At 35.4% G+C, this 13,590-nt stretch overlaps 1 protein-coding gene across 1 annotated transcript in view; it reads left to right on the forward strand.

Moving 5' to 3' along the window:
• Window positions 1-13,590, forward strand: part of LOC108687433 (Down syndrome cell adhesion molecule-like protein Dscam2) — an 83,316-nt gene that overhangs the window by 68,075 nt on the left and 1,651 nt on the right. Inside the window, exons 11-22 of the mRNA XM_018193186.1 lie at window positions 622-921; window positions 3,038-3,169; window positions 4,055-4,194; window positions 4,908-5,071; window positions 5,882-6,096; window positions 7,470-8,063; window positions 8,807-9,070; window positions 9,503-9,957; window positions 10,577-10,850; window positions 11,087-11,245; window positions 11,472-11,626; window positions 13,356-13,575. Of these exons, the coding sequence (XP_018048675.1) occupies window positions 622-921; window positions 3,038-3,169; window positions 4,055-4,194; window positions 4,908-5,071; window positions 5,882-6,096; window positions 7,470-8,063; window positions 8,807-9,070; window positions 9,503-9,957; window positions 10,577-10,850; window positions 11,087-11,245; window positions 11,472-11,626; window positions 13,356-13,575 (3,072 nt within the window). The remainder of the gene's footprint in view (window positions 1-621; window positions 922-3,037; window positions 3,170-4,054; window positions 4,195-4,907; window positions 5,072-5,881; window positions 6,097-7,469; window positions 8,064-8,806; window positions 9,071-9,502; window positions 9,958-10,576; window positions 10,851-11,086; window positions 11,246-11,471; window positions 11,627-13,355; window positions 13,576-13,590) is intronic.

Raw genomic sequence — 13,590 nt, forward strand, 5'->3', positions numbered from 1 at the left:
TACTTCATTTTCTGTAATTATTTTTGCCAATTTGATCTGCCTCTTTTTCTGTTAGCCATCTTATTTTAAAAGACCTATATCTTTCAGGATAGAATTTTATATATAATTTTATACCGCATTGCACAAAAAGAACAATTTTGTTAAGCATCTAAAAATTTATATAGATACAGATACTAATTTTATTGGATCATTAAAAGAATTATATAAATATATAATTCGCCTAAGCTGGAATATTGCTAGAATATTTTTTTGCAGCTTTGCTCATTATGTTTATTATTTCTACATAATTATTTTGATGGTTTAACAAAATTATTTTCAGGACTGTATCTAGCTAAATTATTTAATACTTTAGCAAAATCATTTTTTTCTGTACGAAAAACACTTTAGAATAGAAGCACACATATATATGTATAAAAATTTATGAGATACAAAATTATAGAATTTTTTTAAACTTGGTGGTTTGTTCAAAGTATAACTCAAGAATTTAATTTTATCAAATAGAATTTATTTAAATGTGACTGTGTTCTAGAATAATCTAAAATAATATGCGTTTTAAGAATGCACCATACCTGATTATATAATTATATAATTATAAATAGAATTTTATTTTGCTTGATACAGTTCCCGCACATTTTGTGGAGAAGCATCGTAATCAGACCGCGAGGCTAGGGTCGAATGCTTCTTTACGTTGCGAAGCGAAAGGCGACCATCCTTTAAAAATAGTTTGGAAGAAAGCAGGTTCCCAATTAGATCCTAAGCTTCCTGATTATCGTTATACCCTTAAGGAGGATAACACTACCGACGGCGCCGTTAGCGTTCTCGGTTTCGTCAGCACTAGCCGCGAGGACAGTGGAAGGTATTTTTGTATCGCGTCCAACGCTTACGGCCGCGACGAGATGACGATTCATCTTTATATCCAAGGTACTTTTATAAATTATTATCTAGACTATGAAACTATAGAAGCGCTTTGAAAAATCATCGGCACCGAATACAAAGACACATTAATTGATAATATTACTTGAAAGATAGTATTAATATACAGAAGGACATATAATAACAACATAGCAACAAGAAAAAAGTTGCAATAAAAATAACAATGATATTTCCGTGTTAACGTTGACATTTAATAATCGTTTGTTCTCTGTCGAAGGTAGGAGATAGTCAATGAAGTTCATGAAATTATTGCGACGCGAGTTATCGCGATGATGCCTTCGGGGCGTCAGTCGGTCGGTTGTTTGTGCGTAACGCTATTTCGCTGAATGTAATTATCGTAATGTATACAGGCACTCGACAACGCGCGTCCATTTAATTTAATGTACGTCCGTGCAAGTACGCGCACGGAGAGACAGATGAGCCGGTGGCTCGCACTCTCTATGTGTTCTCCAAAATGAGATACGCTTCGAGCGGACGTATTGCGCCGGATAACCCGTGAAATATGCATAATGCAGGTACGCGACAATCGTGCCATAACTGAAAATTATTCCATAGGACGCGATACACGATGGACTATGCCTCGGAATTAGCCGAAAATTCCCAACTAATTGTCCAACTGTAATTTCACGCGGTGAAACATTTTAATAGAGGTTATATCAAAAATCAGACTGACGCTATTTAAAATAGCGTGTTAAATGTTGAAATTATATCTGCATCAGTCAAGCTTTTATTAGATAATACCGTCGCTATTATAAAAGCATTATAATGCCTCTTTAGATATCATGCAAAATAATACATACAAAATAATACATATTAGAATAACTGATCGCAGATAATGCACATAGTATAAATAAAAATTTTTATCCGTAATGAATATGATAGGAAGGAGTTAATTTAAAATTCTTAAAACTCATACATTAAAATAATGAAAAACGTATACTAATTATAAATCGGATTTAGTAAACAAAAGAAAATTGTTTAAGCGTTGAAAAGTTTAATATTGACTTTACATTAATTTTAGAATGTTATTGTTACGTAAATTTTTGAATGAGATCATTAAGCGTTAAATTATTTAATGATCATTAGGAGGTTTAATCTATCATACTAAAAGCGGAGAGAAGCTTTTAGAAATTCTGTCTGTTATATATTAGTTTGAATCCCCTGATGGTCAATATTATATCAGCATTATATCTATAATAAGGGTAGGTTCCATTTGACGCTCACAACGCTCGCGAGCATTCTTATTTAACATTTGATAAACAACAAGAATGAAATAATTCCACGAGCGTTGTAAATGGAACTTTAGACTACCGAGGCCTTAGTAATATTCTTCGCAATAATTGGTATATGAAGGAACATCTTCTTTAAGCGACGTAAATAAACAATATAATATATTAGGTGTAGTAAAAAGAAATCCATTTTTTTTCCATTCAATTTCATGCAAAAATAATGGATTTCTTTTTACTACCTAATATTATAGGACCGTATATGTGATAACACAAACTATAGAAATCAAAGCCTTACATGGTCTAGCTGGATCTTAAATGCTTGTATAATTCTTATAGTCTAAAGGACGCTCGCACGGAATGCAAGAGATCCGAGTTCTACTCTCGGCCGAGATAATAATATTTTTCGCAATAAGAATTAACTACAATATTAAGATTGTTTCGAAGATGCGAATAAACATCAAAAATTTGTTAAATTGCTAGTCAATTTAATATTACTGCGGTAGTTATTTGGTTAGTGTTTCAAGATCGAAAAATCATTTCGGCGCGCATTTCTAAGAATTACATACGTAATATATAAATTCATACAAGAATCATACAAGCATTTAAGATCTAACTAGACCGTGTAAGGCTTTGATTTCTATAGTTTGTGTTATCACATATACGATTCTATAATATATTATATTGTTTATGTTATTTATATTTCTAAATTATAAATATTTTGTTATTAAAAGAATGAAATATAGGAAAAATTTGTGTTATATTAATAAGAAGGCCTTTTCTTGTAAAATTTACTTATCAATTAGCAATATTATACCACTCAATAGTGATAGCATTTTAAAATTAAAAGAGACTTCTACATAATCATTGATATATAGAGCCTCCAGACTTTCCACGGAATCTTCACGTGATCGAGAAAGGCAGTCGTCACATTAATCTAGGCTGGACGACTAGTCAAGACGGGAACAGTCCAATTACCCAATACATAATCGAGTACAAAACCGAATCAGGTAAGCATCGTAGCAATTAAGGTAATTGAAAAATGTAATGTCTACAAATTTAATATTATTTATATTTAGGAGAACATTAACATAAAAAAAAGAGTTTTTAAAATAGATTAAATTTATTAATAAATTTATTAATAAATTATTTCTTATATATATATAATATATAATAATAAATAAAATTATTAATAAAAATTGAAAGTATGTTAATAAAAATCTGATATCTAAGTATTTCACATTTGGTTTTATATTCTTGATTGCAAATTGCAAACAAGAGTATTTATTTCTTTAGAGAATTTATTTGTATAAATATATATAATTAAATTGCAGAATTAGATATTCTAAACTAATTTATATTCTGGATAAATATACATATACTGTGATAAAAAGTATTCGAACTTTAAAAAAAATCCGCGTTCCTTCAAGCCGTTTGAGAATGACAATTTAATGACATTGTTTATCAATGGCGATTTTTATCGAACAAAGAATTTGTTTGAAATTTTGCGTCATAAACGAACAATTCGTTTATGACGACGCAAAATTTTAAACAAATTCTTTGCTCGATAGTTACGATAAAAGTGTGCCACGCACAAAAATCTTTACTGACATAAACAACTGTCATTCTCCAACGGAGAAAGAATGTTATGATTCATTTTTACTAAATATAAAGAACATGTGTAGCAAAACAAACAGATTTGATTTACAGTTTTCCCGCAATTTAAAAAAAAATAAAGTTCGGATAGTTTTTGCTCACAGAGTATATAATTCAAAATATTAAAAGAGCTGATAACAGCTTGTGGACAGGTAAAAACATAACAGCAGTTTCAACTGATCGATGTTTCTTTGACCCAAGGGATTAAATTACCGCAAGATGATCGTTCAATTTTGCAGAAGTATGGCACGACCACACGTTCCACACGACAGTACCGGGAACACGTGCTCGCGGCCACGTGAGCGGTTTGCGTCCAGCGGTCACTTACCAGTTTCGGATGTACGCGGACAACGAACTGGGTCGGAGTCAAGCGAGCGACGTAGGTATCGGGGCCAGGCCGAACATTTACAAGTCAAATCGCACCCTCGGACGATCGTATTCCTCGCCGACTAGTCGGTCATCCCCTTCTCCCTCGAGAATTAAAACAATCGGAACACCGGGGTGTGATGGGAATCGAGTTCGATCGATATTTTCCGCGCGCATAAAAAAAAAAGAACTATCTCATCTCGAAACCTATCCCTCTCTCTGTCGTCTCTTGACGGATGTGCGGCTGCATTGTTGGCCTGGATTTAAATTGCGCTCCATGCTGCTCTTTCGACCCCTCTCGCACTTTTTTTTCTTCCAGAAAAGAATTCGTTTGCGCGTTTAAGGATGCAGTCTGCGTAACATCCGCCGCAATGCTTTGAAGCGAAATATCGAAATGCATCCAGCCAAATTCGTTCTGTTCCCGCAGATTCTCCCCAACTGCGATCTGCGTTTCACATGTTTCCTTAAACACCGACGGCTGACATCCGGATTTTATATTGCACTATATGTATTTTTTGAACGATTTCTGAATCCATGTCAGTTTCACAAAAGAATTTAATTTCCGTCTTTATTTTCCGATCGTCTCTTTTTGTAATTCAAATTCGTTACAAACAAAAATGATAAAATACTTGAAAAGTTTAGTAACAATTAATGGGAAAAAAGAATACGCAGCGAAAGTGAATGGATTCACCAAAGATTTCAAAAGAAGATTTTATGGCTTTTCAGATTTTAGAAACAACAACAGAGGGAGAGAAACCGGGTGGACCACCACGAAATCTCAAAGTAGACCCCATCAGCTCGACCGAATTCAACGTCACCTGGGATCCGCCCGATCATGATTTATGGAACGGCGAGATACTCGGTTATCATGTCGGCTACAAGGAACACAGGTAACGACCGAAAACACTACCGTTATTTTAACGACGTACCTCGACAGATAGGGGTTTGTTTCCTCCCTCGCGCGCTCATACATATAGGCACGCACACAGAATTCCAACTTCCTGTATTTCAGCCCACAGAGCTGATACCGCGTAGAATTCACGCGCCATTAATAAACGACGAGCTATCTCGGGGTCAGTTATTTATCCGCCTGGGGCAACGCTGACAAATCCTCGAAAAACTATAGGCTTTTTTTTACGACCGCGTTTTGTTACATCGCTTCAGTGCGCTTTTGTTGTGATGCTTTTACGAACCAGTTAAATTTGATATAAATTTTTTCCATCTTTTTAGAATGCTAAATTACATTGACTAGGTCAATTATAAATTCGATGATGTAGCTTATGCGTCGTGTTTCTATTTTTGATCACTTTTTAACTTGTCTCTATTATTAAATTTTTAATCGATATATTTAATTTAATATACAATTCGCATAACACTTCTCACTTATTTATTATTTAAACTGCATATTCTGGAATATTTATTCAAAAGATGAAGTTTCTTTATCTCATATATTATATATTTTTTCAATTATAATAAATTTTATTATAATATAATTTTTTTTTATCTTGATTTCTGCCACGTGTGTCATCCACATAAATCCATATTATTTTTATATTTTTCACACAGTAATCTAATATCAAGTAAGTTTCGCCGCCGAAACTTTACACAAAGTTTAAGGTTAAAAGGAGATACTTGACACCCTTTCTACGAACTAATTAATTATACAAACCAGGTGTAACGAACACTTTCATGAAATTCAGGTTGGGGGCGGAGCAATATACGTATAAAACTGTGGAAAGACGGATCTCGACAGCGAGCGTCGCTCTGGGTTTGGCAAGAACATCCATGCCGGGACGTCAGCATCACTTGACAAACTTGAAGAAGTTCACGCGTTACAGCGTGGTGGTTCAAGCGTTCAACGCCCTCGGACCTGGTCCCATGACTCAGGAAGTTGTGGCATCAACACTCGAGGACGGTAAGCGACCGTGAAAAAAAGCCCCGTCAATCGATTCATTTTCGGCAAGCGTCAAGGACACCGCAAAGCATGTTTTTACAGCTCTGATAAAAATATAAATCGGAGTATAAATCAAATGTAAGCGTAAACGCCTCTTTTACATTTCGTTATCTCAATTTTCTCCTCCTAGAAACTTCGTTTATGCTTCTATTACTGTTCTATTACTATCTCTTTACATTCGACTTATGCTCTGATTTATATTTTTGTTAAAAAAATGTCTCGCTAAAATGAAAAACAATTTCTAAATCATTTTGCAAATTTCTTAAAATAGTTAAAATAACGATGAAAATATGCAATAAATGTCAATCTTAAATCTTAAATTTGGTCCAGATTAATTTTATTAAACTTTATTTCGGTGAAGTGACACGTTTATCGTAGGTTTTCCGATGAATCGAACAACGACGAAAATATGCACATTGAACGCCAACAGAATTAACATATTTGATACGATCGATCGGCGCATTCGTGAGTTCGAGAGAGAAATTCTCGTCTAGACGGCTATTTTTACGTCAGAACTCGACCCGAGAAGCTTCAAAAATTCATGAAGAGAATAATATTCGCGCCTTCTCGCGAGCCTATCACGAATTCCGCTATGAATACCGACCGCATGCGGCCGTGGCTGCACGACTTCCCGGATAAATAATAAATTCAGATGCGGCACCCGTGCTCGCAAATAACTTCTTTAATCTTATCCCCGCCGGGGAATGGCGGACCCGACGAAACTTTCAAGTGCAAGCACTCCGATATTTTCGATCGTAGAGAGGCAAACATCCCCGCGACTTACAACGGCAATGGTATCTCTTTAAAAACTTTCCTCCTAAACTCGTTCTTGAAATATTCGCGTAGTCACATTGCGCTCGAATATACGACGAATATCGATATTTTAAATGTAGTACGAGTTTTACGAGCTGCACTGTTCGTATTTCCTAAATTATCACTATCGTAAAAATATATCCAATTCACAGCAATATCATAATTTTCATTGAAATTAACATACGGATAAATATTTACGTGTGAATATATATATATATATATATATATTAGATTATTATTCTTTTATTTTAAATGCATAACTAAAGTAGCTGCTGCGCTACTTTCATTTCTAGTATATTTAAATTTGTTTATTCTTACATATTAAAATATAATAATCTATTAATCTTATAAAAAAATAACAAGTATCACTTTTTAAATTACATATAAATGTTAAATAACAATATTATGTACATAATACGCATATAACATATGAAATTTTGATACAAGATATTTGCAATATGAAAGTTGATGGATTACTTTGCAAAGATAAAACCTTTGAATGGAACTTTGAATTTTTCTAGTCCCTAGCAGCCCTCCTCAGGATGTGCGATGCACCGCGCTCTCATCAACGTCCTTACAAGTCTCCTGGGAATCTCCGCCCGATTCCAGCCTGAACGGGATCCTGAAAGGTTACAAGGTCATGTGGGAAAACATGGATGCGCTGACGGAGTCTGTCAAACCAGAGATGAAGATCACTACTGCACTAACTGTAGGACTCCATGGCCTGGAAAAGTACACGAATTATTCGATTCAAGTCCTGGCGTATACCAGAACTGGCGATGGCGTCGCCTCGTCACCCCTTTATTGTGTAACCGAAGAGGATCTGCCGCAGGTGCCGGCTGGTGTCAAAGCAGTTGTCAATTCAGCCACGTCCATTATCGTCTCTTGGCAACCACCCCTGAAAAGTAATGGCAACATCACCTCCTACAATGTACATATTCGTGGATTGGGATCGGAGGGTAAGTGGCATAGAAGAGCCCTACCGCCATATCAGACCAGCTATCAGGCCGAGGATTTGCACAAGAGGAGCCAGTACGAATTCACGATCGCGGCGGTCACCTCGGTTGGCGAGGGTCCGCAAACCCCGTCCGTTACGGTCTCTCCTTCCAGTGAAGGTAAAAAGATTATTTTTATTTCAAATTAGTTTCGAGATTACATCGTCTCTTACATGATCTACTTGAGCTTTGCTATGTTTTTAAATTTTTTATAACTAAGATTAAAATTTTTAAGTAGGATTTACATTTTTGCTATGTATAAAATTGAAAACTTATAGTCAGATTCAAAAGAGGAAACATATATTTCTAAATATTAAAAAATATAGTGTATTAAAACGGAGTCTACATTCTGGATATTTACCTTATTTTATTTATACAAAGATTTATTCGTCAATATACATTTCACACTCTATGTACTTTCGATATCCAGAAGATTGTACGAGAACGCGAAAGAGTAATTTATAACATTGGTACATCGAAAATATGCAGCTTTACTGCAGTCGTGAAACTTGGAGCTGCTATTCGGCGCACAAATTGGACTAGTTGCGAAAGTTACGTTTTCAAGCGTCGTTCGGAAACGATTCGCCCATCGTATAAACATCCGTTTTTCGAGCTAAATAAATTGTCTACAGTCAACTGGTAATGACATACCGAGTGCCGTATTTATGTTTGTTAATGAGTCGCGCGCTTTTTATTTTCTTCTCAGCTTCTCAGCAGAAAGTCTTCGCAAACTCTTTATAACAAACTTTAAATCTTTCCCGTCATGAAACACTTTCTAAGTTTGCTTCGCGTGGTAAAAGCTAACTTATCAACAACGACTATTATGCACTCAATAAGGATTCACTCGACTTACTCTATTACAGTACGCGCCGCCATATATTCGTTCGGTACCACGCTTATCGTACCGTGGAAGCAAGATGTAACGCTGCCTTGTCAAAGCGTAGGCAAACCCTCGATTATTTGGAAGCAATGGGGTCAGATAGTCAAGCCATCCACCAGGGTGTCCCTCCATATCGATGGATCTTTGCAGATCACTGAACTTCATAGAGAGGATAGCGGAAATTACACTTGCTTCGTGGAGAATCGCCATGGCTCCGATCAAATAACTCATCGTTTAACCGTACAAGGTAAACGCAATTTTCATTTTAGTATAATAATCACACATGATTTATTATCAGTAATATACATAATTTAATTTTATTAATTATTGAAAAATTAATTACAAAAAGTTCATTGTGTCACAATTAATTAATGAAATAAAAAATTGGGTGATCTCTATAAAGAACATAATATATATGTACTAATAGTTAATTAAATTTATTAAATTCTAAATAATTTAATTTAAATGTTATGTTTGTTTATTTTTATTATTACATGTTTTGATTTATGTACTCTGTTCTATCATTTTAAATACAAAACTAATACTAATAATTAACATATTAATGTTAATATTTACATTTAATTTTTATTCGACCGTAAATAAATTTTTTTTAAAAGCTTGTAATTTACAGTCAATATTATAGGGAGCGATTTATAAATTCAAAATTTGTCTTTTTCAGTTCCACCTGCGGCACCATTATTACACGCGACCAGCACCAGCAGCAATTCAATTAATGTACAGTGGAAGAACGGTGACGATGGCGGTTCGCCGATTCGCGGTTACATCTTACATTACAAACGCGAGTCTGGCGAGTGGGAGGAGTTTAAGGTGTCGCACAAAGTGAGCAGCTTCGTCTTGTCACGACTCTGGTGCGGTAATGACTATCAGATGTACCTGACGGCGTATAATCGCATCGGCATGGGCAGACCCAGCGAGATCGTCAAGGCGACTACGAAGGGCTCCAAGCCGGATGACTCGCCTGGAACTGGCGACAAGTTTGTTACGGTTAATGTTTCATGGATCACCCTGCATCTCAGCACGTGGAACGACGGAGGGTGTCCCATAACTTTCTTTGAACTGGAGTACAGGAAAAGCGGCGAGGGTATCTGGACGCTGGTCTCGAATAATATAGAGGTATTCGAATGTGAAGAGATTTTATTTTGCTAGATATATATGTATACACAATAAAAAAGTTACTTATCTTTCCCTAAAAGCGTTATAGAAATTATAAAAGTAAAAATTTTCCAAATCAATTTATCACCAATTTCAGTCAATTTTTTCTTTGCAAAAAGAATCAAGAGATGTCAATAAATGTCGCTTCCAATCTTTATATAACATTGTATTTTTTTATAATATATTACACTTTAAATCTTTTTCTAGAAAGGATTCTAGTAACAAAATTTTACCTAAAATTAACTAAATTAGGAAATATAATGTATTATATCATTGTTTAATTTCAATTATTTCGAACTTAAAAATTATCAATGATTTGATGTTCTTACTATGGAAAAACGGTTTTTAAGAAATTTAATTAAAAATAAAATAGCACAAAATATAGGATGTGTATAAATATTTTATTGTGAAACATTTTAGTCACATAAATTCTTTCACAATGTAGACATTTCAATATTGTCCTTACAAACATAATATTATCATTAATTGCTATAATATTGATACCAATTTATCTTAAAGACAATTTAATATTTCATGTATGGAATTATGATGACCTATATGCAACTTATATATTGTGCAGGTGCAAAAGACGTATACTCTGAGCGAATTGCAGCCGGGGACCACTTATGACATCCGCATAAGAGCCCACAACAATGCCGGCTCGTCGGTGGCTGAGTACAAGATAACGACGTTGCAGCCGCACATTAGCACGACCATGTCCGCCATCGAGATCGATCATTATATTCCCCAACACACCTCCGTATATTCGGATCTAAAGCTCATCGTACCTTTGGTGTTAAGTTCGTTCGCAGTCATTGCTGCAGCCGGTGCCGTCTTCTATTGCTTTCGCAAACGTTAGTCTGTCACATGCGCATATAATTTTCTAAATTGTAGTTAAAGAATTTGTATAATAAGTATAATAAGTAAAACACACAAGAAGAAATATAGATAATAAAAGTCATTAAAATACGTTAATAGAATCGACAAATGATGAAGTTTTTGTAAAAAAAATTGTCAATTTTGAAAAGAATTAATCTCGCTTATTTAATTTTGAAAGCGTGGTCATTGTATCTTAAGATGTTAATTACAGGTCCGTTTATGGGCGACATCGGGAGTCTGCATGACGCGCAAACTGCGGCCGCCCTAGACAATAAACAGAATATGGAACAGCGTGAACAGTATTACGCCACCGTGCGTAAGCCGCTACGCTCGCCGATTCACGAGATGGCCACGCTCGAGAAAATACCAGGTGAGATAAGCAGACCAATTTGCATCAATGAAATCAAACTCGTTCTTTCTGTAAAAAATCGATAATAATATAAAACAAATGCGGGGATAGAGCTCTTTTTCTTTCTCTCTCTCTCCCTTTCTTCCTTTTGTTTCCCTCTATCTCTCTGAGAAATTGAGATTGTGCAAGGGGCAAACGATTGCAGCCTGGATCACTATTAACAGAACGACATTAAACATGCTTGTAGAATATTCGGAAGATATCTACCCATACGCCACGTTCCAGCTGGAGGAAAGTGTTCCTGCAGGAGGCGACAGTCGCTGCAATTCTGCTGCGCCTCTTCAGACCTTTGTCTATCACGACCCTCGTCTCTCCACTGCCGATACCCTTCAGTTACGAGAGGTATCGTCTACCGATTTATGTTATTAGAAATGCCGTTTTCTCGCTGCACGTTTCTATCCCGTATAATTTCCGACCGTGTAATATTTTTATTTTTTATCTCTAATTCTCTAGTTTCATCATTCGTTTTCTTGATTTCTTTTTTTGAGATTGAAACAAATTCATTTCATGCAATTTTGGCCAAAATAGCAATCCACATCTAATATCTTTTTTTCTAACTTAAATCCAATAAACTGGATTTAAAGAAATTTTAGTTAAATTTTTTAATTCTTTAGCGTCTAAATTTTTTGCAATTTAAAGTATTCTCGACATAAAATATAAAATTGTAAATTGACGTAAAATATAAATTACAAAAAGTCACAATTCTATATAATTAAAATCGTGATTTTGGATTCTATAAAAACTATGCATTTATATTCAAGCAAAACGTTGGTGTAAAACGTGCGGGAAGAAACGCGTGAGCATGACAACCTGTCACCGCTTTTATCATTCACTTTCATACATTCCCAGCTTCGTTACATCTTCGACACCTGCGACAACTGCATGCGTACCCCGATCAATGCACCGAGAATATCTCTTATCCTTGCGACATAAATCGGAATACTTAGCGATCTTCTATGCGAATACTTATAAGTCACTCGCATGTTCAAGATGAGTTTTCCAAGTTTCTTGTTTCGCGCGCGATTAATACATGTGATATTACGAATTTTAATTTGCGCGCGAACTTTCTTAATTCTTTTCCAATTCGGAAACGTGGATTTCTCTGTTCCTTTTTTTTTCGACTACGAGCTCGTGACATCGATTAAGTGAGTATCATTGCAAGTTACATTGTTGCGACTGCTGGTCCCATCGTTTCACTTCGTTTCGCAATTGTCCTGAGACTCGTGAATCAAAATATTGATTACAACAAACTAGACTTATCGAACATCGTTCGTCATTTACACATATGCATCTGTCGCCGAATCTCGTCATAGCTTTACTAGCTGTAGCATAAAAAAAGACTCTCTCATGATTCATCGCTTCCGTGACTCCTAGTTCGATGAAGTAGAATAGCGTTTCTGTAGAGAAGGTGAAAGTTCATTACTCTTTCCCTTCACAACTAAGTAGAGAATAACACGAAATGTACATTTCTCAACTATTACTTCGAAATTCATAATAAAAAAGCAAATAGCTTTATCTATTTTTTTTTACTATTAATAGTAAATTAATCTGTCTTTAATTAATTTCAATTTAATAATGAATAACATCTTAGTAAAAATGAGTAATGCCTATAAAAAATTGATTATAATAAAAATTAGAACATGTATGGTCTAAAATAAAATTTTTATTGATTATAATAAATTATAAGAGAAATTTACTTTCATAAAATACGTATAAATAATAGATTTAAATATATGGTAATTTATATTTTTGCAAGAAAACATTTTTTTTTAATTCACAACTACCTAAAGATTCCGCTTGACTCATGATCAGCAAATCGTATACGAACATCTTCCATTCTTGGGATTCCCGCGATACATCGACTCGCTTGAATACATGTAGCAATCTCGACAAGATAAATTATTAATCTAGTCAGGCGGAAATGTACTTACGATCATCGATTTTGCTCTAATCTTGAGATCGTTTCTCATGCGATCCGGTAGACACAGATCCACTAACGTGATCGGAGATCGCGGTGGATGCGCGACACGCGGTGTACCATCTCATAGAAATCAATTCCGTCTGATTGCAGTCGGATTGCAACCGGTACACTAAGGTGCGCGGAGGCCGTTCGTCCTCTGCGCCGTTGCACAAAGCGCACAAGGTCAGTCAGGGCAAGTCCGAGTCGGAGGAGTACGACACCCTGGGCTCGGACAGCGACACGGAAGTCGGGACCAGCAGCCGAACCGAGTCTTCCAATCACCTCGTCGATTCGCACCACTCGGCATCTGCGGCCGACTCGCGTGTCCACAGTATGCAATATTTTC

Source organism: Atta colombica, unplaced genomic scaffold, assembly GCF_001594045.1.
Source record: "Atta colombica isolate Treedump-2 unplaced genomic scaffold, Acol1.0 scaffold207, whole genome shotgun sequence".
In the NCBI taxonomy this organism is placed as follows: Eukaryota; Metazoa; Arthropoda; class Insecta; order Hymenoptera; family Formicidae; genus Atta; species Atta colombica.